General features: G+C 49.3%; 1 protein-coding gene across 1 annotated transcript in view; it reads right to left on the bottom strand.

Moving 5' to 3' along the window:
* Stk32c (serine/threonine kinase 32C) overlaps window positions 1-11,751 on the bottom strand; it is an 85,622-nt gene extending 73,871 nt beyond the window's left edge. The window contains exon 1 of the mRNA XM_005351440.3: window positions 11,487-11,751. Within this exon, the coding sequence (XP_005351497.1) occupies window positions 11,487-11,751 (265 nt within the window). The remainder of the gene's footprint in view (window positions 1-11,486) is intronic.
* Between the last annotated feature and the right edge of the window lie 9,275 nt (window positions 11,752-21,026).

Here is a 21,026-nt window from a genome sequence, read left to right on the forward strand (position 1 = left end):
TACACACACACACACACACACACACACACACACACACACACACACACACAGCCCTTACTGCAAACTGCTCCACTGCTATCCTCTCCAAAGCCAAGACAGTGGTTCTCCCTCCCGCTCAGTTCTGAGTTTTGAGCCTCCAACAGTGTGAGCTAATAAAGCTCCGGAACAGAAGCCTGGGTCAGGTATTTCATTACAGTCCCAGAAAGGTGAGGGCCGTGTGATCTAATCTGTGTCCCGAGGAATGGTGTGGACTGTGTGAGCTCCCGATAAGTCATGACAAATGGCGTTTGCCTCTGAGGGCTTCCTCCCCAAATACCACAGCCCCTGACTAATGCTGAAGGGAAAAAATGGAAGAACTGCTGACTGGAGGTGTGCTACAAACACGTGAGTAGCTGGGCGGTGGTGGTGCACACCTTTAATCCCAACACTTGGGAGGCAGAGGCAAGTGGATCTCTGTGAGTTCGAGCCAGTCTGGTCTACAAAGCAAGTTCCAAGACAGCCAGGGCTATTACACAGAGAAACCCTGTCTTGAAAAACCAAAACCAAACAAACAAACATAAAACACATGAATGGCCATCAAGAACACAGGACATGAGATTCAGCGGCAACCATGCGGGCCTAAGGAGACACAGCACTAACCTCATGTGGGATCCCAGGTGGGGATCTAGGGACAGAGGGGACATTAAGAGAGGACTGAAGTGTTCGTCACAGTGTGTCCCTACTGTGTCGCTGGCTTTGACACACACTGCATTTTGTTTTGAGAAGGGTTCCACTGTGTAGCCAAGGCTGGCCTTAACCTCACAATCCTCCTATCTCAGCCTTCCCAGTGTTGAGATTACAGGTGGGTACCGTCAAACAGGACTGCAGATATACCCACTAATGTCTATTTTCATGTGAAAGAAAATAGACATTGGGCATGCAGGACCTCTACCAGCTTCACAGCTTTCCCGCAAATCTAAACACGCTAAAAGAAATGTATTAGAAAAAAAAGTTGTTAAGAAGCAATGTATGTGTTGTATAGGTTCACGTGTGGGCGGGACAGAGAGATGACAAACAAAAAATGGCTGCTACGTGAGTGCCGGGATTACATAAGACCACGGGGTTCTTAAGGTTCTTATCACTTTCATTACATAAGAAAAAGCTATAAAGGGGGGAAGGTCGTCTGGCGAGTATTTGGCAGTTAAGTAGAGGATCTACTTATAATTTATCACCCAAATCAGGACACTGTCACGAGGGAAGGGGGACACTATTAATAACCATGCTAGGTCAGCAGCCAGAAGGCAATGTCCCAGGTGACCCTAGGTACCTGATCACTGTATGGCAGCAGATCCCACAGGTTGGCTTCAATGACCCCCGGGAAAGAATGTGAGGGTCAGCAAGGAGGTCAAGTTAGGCAAAGAAGGGCAGGAGGGAGGTCTCTGGAGATGGGAAGAAAGGGTGTGATCAAGGAGAATGAGGTGAGGGCCTGGGCAACCCCCAATCTAGAATAGCTCTTCCTAGATTGTCCCCATCCCCGCCCTGCCTGTCAGTGCTGATACCAAGCCCAGATTCAGGGTGACAATCCTCTTCTTCCAGTGTTCTGGATTAGGTTTGTCAGAACTCACTCACAGGAGACCCATTCAGATATGTGTGCTGTCCCTTCAGAGGTACCCCCTCATCTCAGGGCACCTAGGGTCACCCTCTCAGCAACAGTCCGAGCGTTTGTGCACTGCCCACCTGTTCCTGTTTCTCAGGCCCTCGTTGTTGGGGACACTACAGCACTGACGGAAGGGCCTGAGGGGAGCAGGGACACAGGGCCTGGAATCCCGCCACCTCTTTTAAAGCTTTTTTTGCATCTTCCCTCCTTTTGCTTCATTTCCCCTTATTTCCTTTCTGTCACCAAGGTTTATAAACCCCCTTTTTTGCCTATGGGGCAAAAAGATGACTCTAGAGATACAGAGTAACCTTAATATTCAAAAGAAAATGAGGAGATTCGGGTGGTGGCATAGTCAGACATGCCTGCGAGATAAACATGAGGATTTGAATTCGGATCTCCAGACACACACAAAACGCAAGGCATGGCAGTGCACATCTGCTTCCTAGCACTTAGCAGGCAGAGACAGGTGTATCCCCAGAGCTTGCTAGTCAATCCTATCCCCAGCCGGTCTAGGCAATCTATGAGCTCTGAGTTAAGGGAGAGATACTATCTCAAAATCTAAAGTGGGGAGCCTCAGAAGACACTCAGCACTAACCTCTGACCTCCACAGGTGCATATGTGCACATGTACCCACACAAACTCATGCACACACTACATACACATATACAAACACAAAAACAGGAAGAAAAAGCAAAACAAAGGAACTAAAGCAAACAGGACCCACGAACACGGGCAGGTCCTACAGAGGCCACTCAGGAACTGAAACCACAGTCTTTAAGGTTTCCAGAAAAGTCCCTATAACCAGATGGAGACAGGGACAGGTGAGCAGTGACACCCACCCCTATACACACACACACACACACACACACACACACACACACACACACACACACACGCATGCTTGCACTACAAGTCCACAGCTTACACACACATGCATGCATGCACGCACATAAGTCCACAGCTCCCCCCTACACACACATGCATGTACACACACAAGTCCACAGCTCACACACACACACACACACCCCTACCCCAAAGGCCTCGGTGCTTCAGGTGCTATGTGCAAGCTAGTTGTCAGGGGAGTGGTGAGTATGCTGAGTAGCCTTGGCCAAACAGACACCGTGTATGGCCCAGGTCTGCACTGCCAAGAGAGGCCTTGTTCAGAATTGGGAGGCTCTCTAAATGAAGGTCACTGTGGGTAGACATGCTTACCATGCACTTCCAGCCTGTCTCAGCTACCTCCTGCTCCTGTTCAGCTCTTGCCAACAGCCGGCCTTGACACACAGCAACCTCAGCCAAAAAGCAAAAGCCATATCTTAGCCCTGTGAAGCTCCTTTCCTGGGTCCAAGTGGAACCTGGAACTGACCTGGATTCTACCATCAAGCCTGCCCCTCAAGAAGCCCTCCATCTTCCACTTCGGCCCTGATATCCCACCACAGAGACTATGGGAAGTGAGCAGCCTGAGACCATGAGGACAACTGAGTTCAAATGCGACCTCAGATTCTTGGGTGTTCCCTTCAGAAGGCCAAGCCCAAGCTCCCTGAAGCTGAAGTGGTGTGATCTCCGAGGCTGGAAGTTCATTTGGTAGGGACTTGAGGCAGGAAGCAGATCCCACAGATCCCACAGGCACTCCACACTCAGAGAAGAGCATTCTGGTGGACACATCAAAATTTCAGGAGAGACCTGAGCAGCTCTGCTGTGGAGGCCTCTCGAGGAAACTACTCCATCGTGTAGTGTTAGGATATTAGGTCTTGAGGCAGCTCATGACGTAGCAGGATATCCTACCACACTGGCAGCAGCAGAAACTCTTGGGGTCTGACTCTGAAGTGAGACGTCACCTTGATGCCCGATCCTGCGAACGCCACAAATTCCCTGGCCACATAATCACAAGAAACAATGAAAACACTTGTTAAGTCACTATGTCTTGGAGCACCTTATCAGAAGAAGATAACCAGTGTGATCATCCCCAGAGCACCAAGTGAGTCTGCCTTGAGAGACACAATGCCTGCAGGTCCTCTCAAGGGCCATAAATGGTCTTACCAGAAGCAGTAGCTCCAAGGCTAGATATAGCAAGTGACCATGGCACCTTTGGGAAAGGCAGAGGTACCAAGAAGATGGAACTCAAGGCTGCCATGAGCCTTTCCTACCTTCAGGACCTCATGTCAACAACAACAACAAAATGCCACACACGCAAATGCTGGCAAGTGCCCGTGACACCCATGATGAACCCGAGAAACTCCACACACGTGTTGTTTACTTCTTGCTGTGGTCACAAGTTAAGCCTTCTGCATTTGAAGCATAAAGAGTCATATGGTAATTCTGAAAGCCCAGAAACCTTTCCAAAGTCAACTTCTTAAATCACTGTGAAAAAATGGAATGAGCCTGTTCCTATTTTTAATAAATTGGGGGCGACACTGCCTCCCACCTACAGCATCTCCTTGGCTTCAGAACTGAAATAACAGTGAGCTGGGGTTTCACACAATCCACGCGGGCCAGAATATAGGAGGAAACATGCTGAAGATTGCTGTGGGCTCCCAGGTCACGTTTGGGAGAACAGGGACAGGAGGAACTCCTGCCTCATAGCTGGACCCAGGCATGGTGGTAAGTGTCTGGCCCATGTTGGATTCCCAGCCACGATGACGTCTGTAACTGCTCTGGTTCTTTCAAACGTCAGGTTTCAATTCAATGGGAAGTGAGCTTGTGATGGAGCAGGCAGGCAGCTTTCCCCTAGGGGCCCTGGTCACTTGCCATTATCTATTTTAGCTTTTAAATAGCAAAACTGTATCAATTACAGTTTCCCCATATTGTGCTAAATTTTGATCATTTTAATTCTTCAACATATGAGACAGTGGTGATTTAGTATCAACAATTTGATAGGATCTAGAATCACAAGAGAAACAAACTTCTGGGCAAGTCTGTGAAGAAGTTTCTGGATTTGGTTAACTGAGGTGGGAAAACCCACCCTGAGTATAGGTGGCACCATTCCTCAAGCTGAGGCCCTTACACAGCATAAAAAGGGAGGAAGCTGAGCACCAACGTTCACTTCTTCCTGTTTCCTGACTGCAGGTGGCACATGCCCGGTGCTTCACGCCCCTGCCATGATGCCTTCCCTGCCATGATGGGCTGCGCCCTCCAGCTGTGAGCCAGAATAAATGCTTTCTTAAGTGGCGTTTGTCAGTGTCCTGTCACAGCAATGAAAAGAGGAACCACGACAGAGTCCCTGCCTGATTCAGGTGGGAGGAAAGCACTGACCCAACCCCTGCTCATCCTGGGGAGGCTGCACCTTACCTAACGCAAGAGGGACAGCTGAGAAGTCCAGGCCCCTGTCACATGCCAGCGGAGCAGTCAAAGCTCAGTGGCACCAGAGTTGGTGGCACAGAAGAGAGGGAGGGGCACAGAAACACAGCTCATCACGTTTTCAGGTGCAAAGGAAAAGTCTAGTCAGGAAGGAAGAATGGCACGGGTGGAGGCCCCAGCCTTTTGGCTAAAGTGAACCACAACTACAACTCTGAGCATCCTCCCGAGGAAGGAAACATGGCCAGGACCACAAGCCCTAGCACTCAGCATCAGGACCAGTGACGGTGTGGACAGCCCTCTCAGCAGCCACTGGTTCGGAGGTTGGTGGGAACACACATCCTTTCTGTAGGCACATCTGCAAAGCAAAGACACCATGACCAATAGGCGAGCTACTCCTCAGCAGCCATGTCTAGAGTGGAATCCTGAGCAAATGCTAAGGCCCGACCTAGAGACCAATTGTTGAGATGCTGAGCAAATGGACCATAGGAACAAAGTGTGCCAGCCATGTTTTGGTTGCATATGGGAAAGGAGTGGTCTGAAAACCTGTAAGGGGAGAGATATAAGTAAATACGCTGACAAGATTCTAGTGACAGTGGGAACAGGTGACAGCACAGTGAGAAGCGCCAGCTGGGAGTTGCATCAGCAGCCAGCAAAGCCACTTGTAGTTCATTAGGGCCCAGGGTATGCAGGTCTTACCAGTCCCCTGTTCTCCCTCAACAATACAGCTGCTGTAGACTCACTGTGTACTCAAGTTCTTGTTATGTAAACTGTGTCCATGGGCGAGTGACATTTCCTGGGATCTGGGCTGGAGATAAACCTGTCATGTGTCTAGACCCCCCACGAACCAGAATCTGTGTCTTTGAATCCCTCCCCCAGGGGTATGTAGGCACCAAAGATGCTTTGAGAATCTATGCGAGCTATCCTATCCAATTATTTCGAAGCAACGCTCTCCCACAGCTTGGCCTCCCTCAGGCCCCCCTCAGCATTTCCATCTCATCAGCAGAGAGAAGCCCTAAACAGAAATGACTTCCAATGCTGTCTGCACTGCTTCTCAACTGAAAACTGGGTGGCTAAATTTTTAAACACAAAAACTGGCTTATTTTTAGCGTTGTAAACTGCACAACCAGATGGATAGACACACAGAGATGACATTTGTTACATAAAAATGCCTGACAGTGGGTCCCAAGTCCATACTAGAGGGGCCTCATTGGCCAGAAGAAAAGGGACCACTGGGCTCCACAGCCATCCAAGGACCCTTCTGGGCCTATGTACTGTGCCTGGAACCCAGGAACTCAAGAACAAACATCCAGAGAAGCAGGAAGGAGCAACCAAGAAAGGAACTACTGGCCAGGACCACATGCCCTCCTTCTCAACCTGAACCCAGGTCCTACCCACACCCGGGAGCCATTCAGACATGGCTACAACCAGGGAAGATCCTCATTGTCTGCAGCTAGAGGCTTCTAGATACCAAAGCCTCTCCGAGGCTGGGGAGAGAGAACCATTAACAAACCAGGCCTGAGCTACACAAGAGTCCTCCTCCCCTTTCTTACCACAAAGCTAGAGGCAGAGGACCGGGGAGACGGCTCAGTCAGTAAAGTACTTGTCATGCAAGCATGATGGCCTGAATTCAAGCCCCAGAACAAACATTTCAAAAGTCAGGTGTGATGTCACCCTTGTAATGCCAACACTGGGAAGGCAGAGACAGGAGGATCCCTGGAGCTCACTGGCCAACCAGCCTTACCTACTACTTGACAGGCTGCAGGCCAGTGAGAGATCCTGTCTCAAAAACAAAGAAAACAAAAGGTGGATAATGCCCAAAGAACACCACCTAAGGTTGTCCACTAGCACGCACACACAAACACACACACACACACACCTCAAGGCCACAGCTGCCTTGACAAAAATCTCTTAGTAAACAGAGCCAAACAGACACTTTGAAACACAGAAAAGCTTGAGTAGGGGCCAACAGCCTGGAGCTCAGCCCCTCAGTCTCTGCTTCCTGAGCTCTGCATCAGAACAACAAAAAAGAGGCTATTGTCACTGCATAACTCGAGCCATGGGCTGCAGGTGGCATGACATACCTCTCGGGACACCCAGCGAAAGTCATCAGAACACTGCAAAGACTAGTGAGGGTCTCAGAAAGTATCCACGGTCAAGATGAATAGACTTTGGCTGGTTGGTCTGTTCCCTGATAGTTAGACAGCCTCTTTATATACTCCAGCCTGGTCTCAAACTCATGATCTTCCTGCTTCAGAGTTCTAAGAGCTGGGATTACCAGCAATGCGTGGCAGGTGAATGTTGGAACCAGTAATCCCTTCAGTCAGCATTTACCATGTGAAGCAGAACCAGTCCAAAGCCCTGCCACAGACCAACAATGAAATGGAACCAACCCACAGGAAGACTGAAAGACTCTGAGCCTCCAGACCCCTTCAACGTGTTCAACCTAAGAAAATGGCGGAACTTGGAGAAAAAGGCGCTATTCTCGGTGGGCCAGAATTCTCAATACAGAAAATAAAACTGAGCCAATGAGATGACTCAGAAGGTAAAGGGATTATCTACCAAGCCTGACAACCTGAGTTTGAACCCTAGAACCCACATGTCAGGAGAGAACCAACTCTCTCAAGTTGTCCTCTGACTTCCACATGCGTGCCACAGTATGTTTAAGACAGATGTTTGTTGTCTCTCAAACAGGGCCTCCACCCCCATCCAACCGAGCCAGCCCAGTTACCTGTTGTAACATAGCTATGGCATTTCTAGAAATTCTTCCAGGGATGATGGTGCCAAACACAGAGATGAGTATGCAAAGACATTCATGGCCATGTAGTTTATGATATGTCAAAAATGTCTTCCAGTAAGAAACCAAGCAAACAGTGTAGTCACATCTTCAGAGAGGAACACACACTGACTGCTCCTCAGAGTCACAGGAACTTAAGAAAGGAGACGCCTAACTGGGCCATGGTAGCACACACTCTTAATCCCAGCACTCGGGAGGAAGAGACAAGTAGATTTCTGAGTTTGAGGCCAGCCTGGAATACACAGTGAGTTCTAGGACAGTGAAGGCTACACAGATAAATCCTGTCTTGATAAAGAGAGAGAGACAGAGACAGAGACAGAGAGAGATAGAAGAAAGGAGATTCCTGAATCTCACTGTGAGCCAGTTCACCTCCACAAGCTGAATCTCAGCTTCTACAGGAAAGAATTTGGCATCTTTCAAGAGTGTCCACTCAGGGCTAGAGAGATGGCTCAGCCAGCAGTCAAGAGGCTGCTATTCAAGAGGACCTGGGTTCAATTCTCAGCACCCACATGACAGTTCACAACTATCTGTAACTCCAGTGACAGGGGATTGACACCCTCACACAGACGTACATATAGGCAAGACACTAAAAGTACATAAAATGAATAAGTTTTAAAACCAGATTTATTAAAAAGAAAAGAAAAGAAAAGAAAAAAAAAGAAAAGAAAAGAATGTCCCCTGAACGTGATACACAACGCAGGTGGAGAGCTGCTGAGTTGCTGATGTGAATCCAGCAGCCAACTGATGCTTTGGACCTCTTAGATGTGGGTGACATGCTGATAAATAAGAAAGCAGGTTACAATAAAATGGTGCCTAGAACGTGATCCCATTTCTGTACAAAAGGGGGGAAAAGGTGTCTCAACACAGCTGTAGGTGTGATTGCATTCCTAGATCCCTGGAAGAAAGCCCAAGAGAAGACGCCCAGGCGTTCACTTGGGGACCTCACTATGCTGAACATGCACTTTGGCATCAAGTACAATCTCTTTGTCTAATGTATACTTTGTGAGGCACCTATAATTAGAAAATGGGTTTTTCAACATTTGTTTTTAAAGCAGTGTTCTCAGTGCTGGGGTCCCTGTCCTACACTATGCTCCCTGACTTACTGCCCTAGAGAGGTACCCTCACCCATTTCCAGGGCTCTGGATGAGAGCAAGCCTTCTCAGCTATGAGGGACTCTCTACTGTTAAGGGGACACCACCCTGGGTCTAAGATGGCAAGCTTCCGCCTGCTAGGATGGACCACTGTCCCAGCAGGTCACACGAGTGGGAAGGAGCTGGGACCCCTCAGCGTCACAGGAGCACTGAGGCAGTGACAGAACCGTCCTCTCCAAATGAATTTCCAGTACAAGTCAGAGTAGAGAGCGAAGGCCGTGGGGAAGGAAACGAGGCCCTTTGTTGAGGAAGAAGAGCAGGAAATTCTTCTGCACTTGCCCCAAATACCTGCTAGGGAGGAACAGCACACTGGGGTTCGGGGAGGATTCATAGGCGTAGAGACCATTTGAGATCCTATTTGGCACAACTATACTCTTTCAGTTGCAATTTACCTGCTACTTTGTTAAATTGCCCTCCTATTTTCTTTCTTTTTTTTCCCTTTGCTGAGCAAATTTGATATATTAATTAGGTGTTTTAATCTAAAAAAAATTCATCAGAAGGTCTCACATTGCCATGGCAACTGTACAGTTCCAGTACATGCAAGTCACCAGCACAGCACGGCCCACCTCTCAGGCCCCACTACAACAGGAAAAGGGGGTGACTTATGTTCAGAAGTCCAGGCCCCACTTCTCTCTGAAGGCTGCTCTTTGTGTCAGCTGTACCCTTATATTAATGAATTCTACCTAACACCTTTGCAGGCAGTTCGGATGGAAGGAGCACCATATCATGACTCTCTTTTTGTCCTGCTAACGACACAGACAAGTGGTCGTCACCCACCCAGAGAGCATTCTCAGCCACCAGGCCCAGTACCCTAGTTGGTCTCTCAAACCCACCAAAACCCAGTTAAGTTCTAGGGGTAAATCAGTCCAGGGCCACACACCCGAGGATGAGTGCCACCAGTGACACATCATACAAAATAAGGCCTGGTGAGCACATCAATGCATCATCCCTCGGAAGCCTAGAACAGTCACTACCTCTGCCATCCTACCATAAGCAAGTAAGAGGTTAGGTTCCCAAGTCACAGTGAGCACCACAATTGACCTTGTTCCCGTGCCCCTCTGGTAAGACCTTGAGTTCTGAGACAGAGCGCGGTGAAGAAGAAAGAGTGGACTTGGACCGCCAACCACAGCCCCTGAACTACATCAATTTCTGTTTTCCAACCCTGCTGCCTTGGAGACATGACGCACAGACATGGAAGGGTAGCCAGCCCTTGGCTGGCACCGGCAAGTACTGAAATCAAATGTGCTTTCCAGACCACTCATTCTGTAGCCAGAAACCAGATGCAAGTCCATTTACTGGTCTGCTTCTTCCAGTTGGGCGTTTTTGCTTGCTTGCTTGTTTGTTTTTAACTCTGAATACTGATGTTGAGAATGAAGGCATAGCATGTGAGTTGTGCGTCCCCAAGTTCAGAGCACAGTGACCTGCTACCTCAGAACACACTGTGCCTGATGCAGGCAGACTTGAACACCCCTCCCCCGCTGACCATACTCAGCAGAGGCCTGGAACTCACTGGCCTGACCCCATGCCTCCCATTTCCGAAAGGAATACCGGCATGTAGCCCCACATGCTCTCCAACACAGGCTTGGGTTTTGATTATTGTAATTTCCTAAATGCTTTAATTATTTATTGGAAATAAGTAGCTTGGGCTCCTGTGCTGAGCTGTGTTCTAAAATTATAAAAAAAAAAATCCATCATATCTCTGTAGGCTGCCTACAAATGAAAATGCATATTTCAACTATTTTAAGAAAATGTCAAAAAAAACATCAAATGTGTCATTATTGTACCATTTAAAATTATCCTTATGGCATCTGTAGGGGAAAAAGCTTTATGCTTCATGTGAATCCATCAAGGCTCCCCCAAAGCCACATCGAGCAGGAGCTGAGGGAAAGGTCCCTGCACCCAGCATGGCCCCAGCTGTTGTGCTTGCACAGCCAGCTGTCCGGCACCTCTCATCCAGGACTTCCGACCAGTGGCTGGCCACCTTGCCCTGCTACTCAAGAGACACAGGTCCTCCAGGTCAACAGCTATCCTTTGCAGGTGGATTTCACAGTAACACGGAACCAGAGTTCCCCAAGGGCGGGTCTTTGCACAAAGGCGAGGATTGAGTGTGCAGCACAATCTAATGTATGTTCTGGGCTTGAAGGGTGCACCGCAAACTGAAGGGCCCAGGCCCCCGTGCCACCTGTAGGGCAGCCACCTCACTTCATAAACTGCACACCAAGAGAGCACCTCCTAGAATTAAAAGTAACCACGCTGCCTGCACACCATCCATAAAGGAAACTGAAAACATGCGGTGCACGTTAGCGGGTGGTGTTGCGCCTGAGCCTGGAGCCTCCACATCACCTACTCTCACTTCGCAGGGCGGGCCAGACCCTGCCCTGCCCGCTGCACTGTCACTGGAAACAGGACGCGTATAGGGACTTCAGTGGTGGGCTAATAGTTTCTCTAGAAACTCAAACGCCCCAAGAAGCAGTCCCACCCAGGTGGCGACTGTGTCCCAACAGAGAGAAATGACACCTCTGCGTCCGCCCTGCGACAGTGCGCAAGGTCTCCATGGGCCCGGGTACCCAGTTGTCCCCGGGAGTCCCCAGTGGGCGGATTCACTCACCGTCCTCCTTGTCGTCAAACACCGGCCTCCGCGTGCTGGCTGCCGATATGGACGACATAGACATCCTCTTCTTCCACTTGCTCCACTGAAACAGGGGGCGCGGCTGCGCGCGGGCATCACTAGCGTCCCGGCCCCGAGGCTGGCTGGCTGCGGGCGGCTGCAGGGCGGGGGGCGCATCGGAGCCCGCGGGGCGAGCGCGACCAGGAGGAGGCGAGCTCGGGGGCGCCGCGGCGCTGCTACCCCTGCGCTCGGCGCCGCTCCTCATCGCCAGGCCTGGGTATGCGCAGCGGCCACAGCCCGGAACATGGCCTGCCGCCCGGCCCGGCAAGAGCAGCAGCACTAAAGGCCGGCAGCACAGGCAATGCACCTAGTATCAGCTCTGGCTCGCCGGGGCAGCCGACCCGCCCGCGGTTGCGAGCGGCGGGGCGGGGCCGGAGAGATGGACTCGGGGTGGAGTCCGGAACCTGGGCGGGGCCAGGCGGGGCCAGGGCGGGGCTGGTATTAGATTCTGAACAACGCACTCAGCATGGGTTACCCACACAGAAGGGTCTGGCTCGCTTGGGCTCGAAAACCCTTGCACCGAAAAGGCCGCAGGGCTAAAAGACAGATGCTAATCTCCTTCCTTCTACCCTGAAGCGCCCGAAAGGCCAGGGACAGGGATTCTGTGCTTTACTGGGTGGCAGAGACCTTTGGGGGCCCTGTAGGAATGCTGTGACTGGCGAGCAATCGGGAACCCCCTGGGCCTAACAACCTCCACTGACTTCGTAGTAAAAGTCGCTTGTAGATTTCTGCCACTCGATCCTTAGAAACCTCAAACATAAGGCCACGGCTTGTGCTGTGCATGTAATTGGGGTCGCAGGAAGTGGCTGTGCTGCCCTGCGGTGGCAGTGTGGTGCTATCCCGCTATGAGGCCACAGGAGGCGCGGGAACTCGACACTTGGGGGTGGGGGAGAGCAGGGCGGGGTCTAACAGGCAGGCTCCGCCCAACGCGAACACCAGAACCCTGCTTACAAGAGCGCGCAGACACACAGACGTGTGTGTCCAGAAACCTAGTTTTGCTGTACCCTAGTCTAGCTTCTCTGACCTCTCCTAGTATGGCTCATTGGACACCCAATAGAATCCCCTAATGCAGGTTTGCGCCAAAGTCGTGGCGAGGAGCACAAGTGGTCCAGCGTCCTGTGTTCACGCCAAGATTCCACTAGGTCTTAGATGGACATTGGGAAGCCTGGAGCAGAGTTAGCCTGTCATTGCTCCTTCACAAGGTCTGGATGCTTGGCTTCCAGCGTCTAAGTCCTGGTCACTGGGAACCCTTTTTTTGGTTACTCAGTGGTCTAACTTGGGAAAGCCTCTGCCTACTTCAGTCTTGTCCTAAAGCCTGATCACAAGACAACCTTTCTTTCCACCACCTGGAAGTCCTGGAGTGGCTTTCCTTCTGCCCCATGTGGATTATAGGTGACCACAAGGCAGCAAGTGCCTCCCTCACCACGATTTCTACAGCACCCTTCCTTCAGCCACCACAGGTTCTTCTTTTGGAAATTCAGTGCAAGGCCTCCTAGCCCACTTGGCTGTAAAAACCTAAGTACAGGTGTCCTGAATCTTTTCTGGGCCAACACTTATAGGAGCTAGAACCCCACTGGTTTACAACTCCCCTCCACCTTCCTACCCCCTGCTAAAAAGAAGACTTTTTTCCCCTTGGCCAAGACAATGAATGACACAGGACAAGCACAAGATAAGCATCAACTGTTTAGAGGTTTGGGGGAGGGGAGCAGGATTTGCTGTGTAGCATAGCTGAAGGTCAGCCTGACCATCTACCACAGGTCTCCCTGGAGTTGCAAGGCAAACTCTCCAGGGCAGAGACGATGGGATAAGTCCTGACAGATGTTTACAGTTCTCGGTTTTCTGCACTTAGCGCCATTACTGCCACCTAGGCCTACAGACACCTGCTGCATGGCCTGCTCAGAGGAGGTCCTCAGCCTTCATTGTGTGGGAGAAAGTAGAGACCAACCAACCCTGCCTGTACAATAGAATTCCCCATGGGCCTTGTCCCAAATCGTGGCAGCCTTTCCCTCCCAGACCTCCAAAAATGACAGGAAAGAAAAGACATCCACACTTATGTCCTCCCGCCACCAAGAGGCAGAGGGAACAGAAGGAAGAAGAGATTTTCACAGACAAAATCCTAATGAGAGAGGGGCTGGGTAGACAGCTCAGTCGGTGTAAGTGCTTGTCTGCCACATGAGCCTGAGTTCCGTTCCCAGCCAGGCAGCACGAGCCTGTAGTTCTAGCATGGGAAGGCAAAGACAGGAGGATCTCTGGGACTCGCTTGCCAACCCGTCTAGCTGAATTGAGTGGGTTTAGTGAAAGACCTTGTCTCAATAAGTAGAGAGTGAATTAGGAGCGGTGGTGTTGATGTCTCGACTGTCCAAGTATGATGATTAATTCTTAAGGCACCTAAGAGGCTAAAGCACACTTCTGCATGTGTTCTCGAAGGTGTTTATAGAGAGGACTGATGTGCGGGACAGCTGAAGGGGAAAGGAGCACCCTGGATGGGGGCCACATCACCCATAGGGCAGAGTCTAGGTGGGATGAAGGAGGAGGAAGCCCACCAGCATGGACCGCTGTTTCTACCCCTGTTCACAAGATGAGCGGCTCCGTCTGCCTCTCCCCTGCTCTACTCCATTCTGCTGCTGTGATGAGACACTCTAACCAAAAGCGACTTAGGGGAGAAGGGTTTATTCCAGTTTACAGGTCACAGCCCATCATCCAGGGAATTTGGAAGCAGAAACCATAGAAGGATGCTCCTTCGCGGCTCACTCACAGACCCATGCTTACCTGGCTTTCTTATACAGCCCAGGCCCACCTGTGGAGGCATGGTGATGCCCACAGTGGGCTGGGCACTACATAATCAATTAATAATGAAGACAGTTCTCTACAGATGTGCCCTCACGCCAATCTGATGCAGGAAATCCCCGAACCCGGTTTCCGTTCCCCAACGACTCTAGACTGTCAAGTTGAGACGGTTTTCCTTCTCCGATCACTCTAGACCGTCAAGTTGGGAGTCAAAGCTAACTAGAACACTCAGGTAATTTGTCACAGTGACAGAATATCTGACTAAAAGTGGGGTGACCCAGACGTCCAGTCATAGCTAGGAGTCCTGAGGTACATAGGTCAGACAGTAAGAAGCAGGCTAACGAAGGGCTTATATGATAGCCAGGCAGCAACTGCTATACCGAGATGCATGCTGCACCTAGCTCCCCACCAAGGAGGCTGGAGTTGGAGCCAGCCCATGATTAAAAGGGGAGCTAGGCCAGTAGGAGGTTCCCGAGCTCCCTAATATTTTCAAGAGTCTGGACACATAAATGCCAAGTCCTAAATTGCACCTGAGAATTTTCAGCTCAGAAGTCTCGAATCTCCTCATCTAAATCAGGCACATAGCCCCTCCCCTCCATCCACACACATTTTCTCTCTCAGCAGCTTCAGCTGTCCTGGGGAAATTGCTGTCCAAAACGCCTAGCTACGGGGGCTGAGAAGAAAGTTCAATCAGTACAAGCATATGGACCCAGGCTAGGTCCCCCAAAACTCTTGTCAAGAGCTAGGTAGGTTGGTGCACACGAGCAATCCCAGCACTGAGGAGGTAGGGGTAGGCCAGGGCTGAGGTAGCCTAGCTAAACCATCTTTTCCACTTAGTGCCCCCTCTCCATTATTAGAGCCACTGTAGTGACATCTGGCACTCACAGTTAAGTAACCCTTACTTTCCTTCACACTGGACCCAAAGAGTCGAGGTTACATTGCGGATTTGGACATACGCCCAAGAGAAGGTATTAAGCCCCTCCTGTAAGTAAAGAGGGAATGCGTTCCACTTAGGAAGGAAATAGAGAATCCTGTATTGAGACTGCTAAGATTGGTGGTAAGAATAAATCTTGCCTGTGAAATTGTGAAGAAATATGTGCTGGTTTTGCTGTCTCACCAAACTGCTAAACTCACACCACAGTGTGTGACAAATGCCTTGCCAAGATGGGAAAGCCAGTGTGTGAGCGTGTGTGTGTGTGTGTGTGTGTGTGTGTGTGTGTGTGTGTGTCTGTCCCTCTCTTTAAAGCTCTTCTGGAGGTCTTGGATATATACTCAAAACCGCTCTCCACCTGGGGTCCCAGCAGCTAGAAAACAAGTTATCTCCTTCCACCCTCCAAGAGCAGGATGGTTAAGATGCAGGCACTACCATCCCAAGGGAAGAAATAAGGGGTGAAGGAACCAGCAGGCCCAAGTAAGATGAAACCTAGTAGGAAAGACACAGGTCTCACAAGACAGACTCCTCTGCACCTTCATGCTCCGTTCCCAAAGCCTGGGGAGACCCCCTGCAGCCCCTGATGGCCCGGGGGGCGTTTCCCTTTGTCTTGAAGTATAGCACACATTTGCAGAGAAATAATCGCAGCCCATTTTCTGCTCGCAGAATCGTGGAAGGCCAGCAGCTTTCCCACACTCTGTCCTGATTCTGTCCATTACAACCCAAGCTGAGGGCATTTCTGCTGACAGAACAGTCTTTAAGGCTTGTGAATCTCCTAGTTATCCAGAAGAGCGCTCTGGAGCCCATCCTGACCCCGCCCCATCTCAGCTCCTCACTCGGTGTTATCACTTCAGCCACCATTTAGGATTTATTTTCCCCATAGTGAATTTCCTAACTTAACAGCTTTTGGGACCTGGATAGTCAGGAAGCTCCCAAATAATTAAGTGTTAACCTGTTGTCACTTGACAGAGCTTGTCTGTCTTCCCTTTCTTCCTCCGCCTTTACAATGGGTAGCGAGGCACCAGCCCAATACCTCTAATGCTCTGTTAGAAAAATCTCAGCAAAACACCCAAAGTTCTCACTCCACGTGATGCTTTTCACCCAGCAGAAGAACACTTTCCCTCTGGGTGCCTGCTGCATCACCATGGGGAAGCATCTCCTCCCATTTCTAGGAATGTGTCTACATGGTACTTTTCGCCCAGCAGCAGAACACTGTTCCCTCCCCATGTTTGCTGCATCACCATGGGGAAGCATCTCCTCCCGTTTCTAGGGACGTGCTTTCTCCTGTCCCCTCAAGCCCAAGCATCTTCTTAGGCTATATCTCTAACCATCACTCTCAACATCGAATGAGCCCCATCCAGATTATCAGGGATCATTATCTGTTGTGGAATATTATTGTAACTGGGCAGAGATGTGCTACACTTGTTTATGCTGCGGGATATGACTTTAACTGTGTAAAGGTGTGTTACGTTTGTTTATGCTGTATTTGTTGAATGAGGTAAGGATACGCGTTTAATTATGTAAAGATGTGTTACATTTGTTTTACCTTGCCTGTCGGGAGCCGCCAACTTGTTCACACTTTCCTTAAAAGGGGAATGAGGATTGAGGGGAAAAAATAGACAAGAGACAAGATAGAGCCGGGGGGGGGGGGGGGGGGGCTTCCAGTGAACACTGTAGCAGCCTCAAATTGATTACTCATGGTCCTTATACACCCCGGTCAAAAGGGGAGGGCAAAATGCTTCCTTCCCACGATACAAGAGACAAACGAGTGTAATTACCTCCTCACATCTCAGAACACCTAGTGACCACACCCTAAGTCAAACGCCCCGTTGTCTGGTCTTTGAGGAGTGAGAATAGGTTTGAACTCTGACATTTAGTTAAGATGGAACGGATTCAAAACTGTGGGCTCCTGCACTTGCCTGTCTAAGGCACTTGATTGGCCTATAAAGAGCTGAATAGCCAATAGCTAGGCAGAAAATGGATAATCTGTGTGGTTGGCAGAGAAAATAAATGGGAGGAGAAATCTAGACTCAAGAGAGAAGAAAGGAGAAAATAAGGGAGATCACACCCGGGACAAGAAACCAGGCAGCGGCCAGACAGACAGACACAGTGAAACTAAGATAAGGAAGGAAAACAGGAAGGAAAGGAGTCTCATACTTGTTGGCAGGGGTTTTTATCCTGCCCTGTCCTGCAGTCATTCAGTCACAAAGAAATACACAGAGGTCTACATTAATTATAAACTGGTTGGCCTATTGGCCCAGGCTTCTTATTAACTCTTACATCTTATATTAGCCCATAATTCTTGTCTGTGTTAGCCACATGGCCTGGTACCTTTATGCATTTTCATCTTGCTTGCTCTGTGTCTGCCTTCCTCTGTGTCGACTGCAAACTGACCTTTCCTCTTCCCAGAATTCTCCTGTTCTCATCGCTCTGCCTATACTTCCTGTCTGGCTGCCGGCCAATCAGTGTTTTATTAAAAATAATACAGTGACAGGATAAAAGACCACTGTCCCACAGCATATACTGACCTCCACTCTACTCTGCAGCTCAGGATAACCTTGAACTCCTGCTCCTCCTGCCTCCATCTCCCAATCGGTGCTAGAATTACAGGCATGCACCATGGCCCCTGGTTTTAAGATGACGTTTTCTCAGGCATAGTAGCACAACCCACATGTGTAAAAGAAGCGGTGTAATTAAACTGGGTGTGGTGGCACACCCCTGTAATTCTACCAGCACTGTCGAAGAGGAGGCATGTGGGTTCAAGACCACTCTGGTTATATGACAAGATGAACGTTCACTGCTGTTGGGCCTAGCAACCTGAGTTCAGTCCCCTGGATCCACAGAGTGAAAGAAGAGAACCAATGCCCGCGACTGACCTCTGACCTCCACTTACCCTAGGGCATGGATATGCAAGCATGTGAGCACTCACACTCGCAGAATAGATAAATTAATGTAATGATATTTTTTTAAAAGAAGACTTTCTCAAAGAAAGAAAAGGGGAAAAGCAGAAACCAAACAAGGCATGTAATTAAAAACTTCCCCACAAAGAAAATGAAGTTGCGGAGGCAATGAATACCCACACGAGAATAATAAATAAACCCTTACACAAATAACAATTCAAAGTGAAGAAGAAGCCAAAATAAGCCTCACACTTAGAAAACTAGAAGAAAGTTATGATTTGGGTGTAGACAGAAGGTAAACAGATATGAAACAAAAAGCATGATCCATAATAAAAAAAAAAGACAAAACCATAAACTGATTCTGATTAACACCAAAAATGTTGGCGCTGCAGAGAGTACCACAAAGAATAAAAAGACAGATTGGGCCAAAGGCAGTGGGTGGGGCCGATAGCAATTCCTATTTCTAGAACCAGACTTGTACCCACGGCACATGAAAGACTCTCACACCCAACTGCAAGAAAACAGCTCAGACACGCAGTGGAGAGACTTAAATAGACGCTAAGCCAAAGAAGTCATATAAACAGCTAACACACCCGTGAGAATGTGACCCACCGCACAAATCACTAGGCAAGGAAAATCTAAACCACAACAAGGTGCCATTATCCACTCACAGGAATAAAAAGGCTGTAATAAAAAGGACAAACACCGCCAAATGTTGGAAGTGGCCACTCTGGAGCTCACATTTTGCTCACAGGAATATAAAAATGGTACAGCTGCCGCTTTGGAAAACACTGTCTTAAAATTTTAAGCCCACTTACCATGCAACTCAGAAATGTAGGCATATAAAATATATGCCAACTCAGAGCATGAATATTCATAGCAGCATTATTTCATAATAACCAGAAGCTAGAAATCGTCCAAATGTCTGTCCCCTGGTGAAAGGAGACACGAAAGCATTGTCAATGCCATGAAGTGCCACTGAGCAATGAAGAACAAGGGAACGCCGACACCTGCCACAGCACAGTCTCAACAACAGTGTGCCAAGCGAGCGAGCAGAGCCATGTGGGAAGGCTACAGATTACAGCACGCCATTTGTGAGAAGTGCCCAGAAGAGTAAGATACACAGAGACAGACAGACAGACAGACAGACAGGAGGTCCGTGCTCATCGGGCTGGGGTGGGAATGAGGTTGCCTGCAGACAGGCTTTGGAGTGCTGCGTACAGAGGTTCTCTGAGGCTAAGCTGTATTGGTGGGGACACTGCAGAGCCACCGGGAATCTTCACAGTGGACTGCGGCCAAGGTCTTTCTTTCCCCTTTCCGTCATCCTTTCATCTCTACCGAGTGTTGTGTTAGAATGTAAAAAGTCCCCCATAGGCTCGTGGGATCGACCAGTTGATTCCCAGCTGGTGATGTGATGTGGAATATTAGTTGAAGATGGTTCACGCTTTTTTTTTAACGCTGTGAAACATTTGTTTAATGATGCAAAGATGTGTTGCACTTTTTTATGTTGCATTTGTTTAACTCTGTGAAGCTGTGTTACTTTGCCCATCTCAAAAACCTGATCGGTCTAATAAAGAGCTGAATAGTCACTAGCGAGGCAGAAGAAGATAGGCGGGATGGCCAGGCAGAGAGAATAAATAGAAGAGGAGGAACAAGAAAAGGAAGAGAGGAGTCCACCAGGGGGTCAGCCACCCGCTACCCGGAAGAAGTAAGAAGTAAAGTTGTATAGAATAGAGAAAGACAAAAGCCTAGTGGCAAAAGGTAAATGGGAAAATTTAAGAAAAGCTGGCTATGAACAAGCCAAGCTGAGGCCAGGCATTCATAAGTAAGAACAAGTCTCTGCATATTTATTTGGCACTGGGTGGTAGCCCCCCTCCCAAAAAAAAGAAAGAGTAATAAAAAAAAAACCAACTACAGTGATGCTGTTTGACAAAGATGTATGACCTTTGGGGTGTGTCCTGGCTGGCAGTGGTGGGTTATACCCACTTCTGGGTCTGGTCCAAGTCCTCTGCCTCCTGGTCTGGCTGACAAGGAAGAAACTTAGACACACTTTTGCTGTCGTGTGGCACACACATACCACAGCCACAACGGTAACAATAATATTTTTAGATAAATGAAATAAAATCTTGAATGGTGAGTGATCATACTTTCTTGTGCTCTGCTGGTCTAGGATAGAAAAGGCAAACAAAGTACCTGGAGACTACACAGACCCTAGGCGTTCAGGAGTGGGGACAGGGCCACCTCCCTTCTCACTTCTAGGGGGGTGCCACGTTTAGGTGTAAAGTCAGAGCCGCAGTTCTAGGTTCCAGCACTGTACAGGTGGATCTATGGCTCTCTTTAGGAGCATCCAGAACCACTCTGAATTAAAATCGAATTGCAAAATCAACCAAACGGCTTGCAAACAGTAAGGACCCCACTGAGGCGCTGGGGAGGAAGTCATCCTCTTTTCTGCATCAGCCCCACCCTTGCCTTGCTCATAAAGGAATCCTGTCCAAGTGCTTCTAGAATCTTTAGAAAAGGGCCAGACCAATTCCTCACATCCTCTGGGTTTAGCAGCCCACGATCCTCTTTTCAAAATAGGCTTAGTGTCTCATCCGCTTTGGACACTGTGAGAAAAGGGCGAGCTCCGCAGCACAGCACCAATCTTTGGGGGTACCGTCACTCTGGGGGGACCAGCTGCCCACCGTGCCTGAGGACTTCCTACCAAAGGCTCCCAGGAAGGTTTAGGTCTCTCCAATAGGCATAATTTGTCAATGACACAGACCATAGTCTTCACTAGAGAAGGAGTAGCCTCAAGGTCAAGGTCAATGTCCACAATAACTTAGTCATCCCTATGTACCCAACAGCCCCAGCCCAGCATCC

The sequence above is a fragment of the Microtus ochrogaster genome, chromosome 8 (genome assembly GCF_000317375.1).
Source record: "Microtus ochrogaster isolate Prairie Vole_2 chromosome 8, MicOch1.0, whole genome shotgun sequence".
In the NCBI taxonomy this organism is placed as follows: domain Eukaryota; kingdom Metazoa; phylum Chordata; class Mammalia; order Rodentia; family Cricetidae; genus Microtus; species Microtus ochrogaster.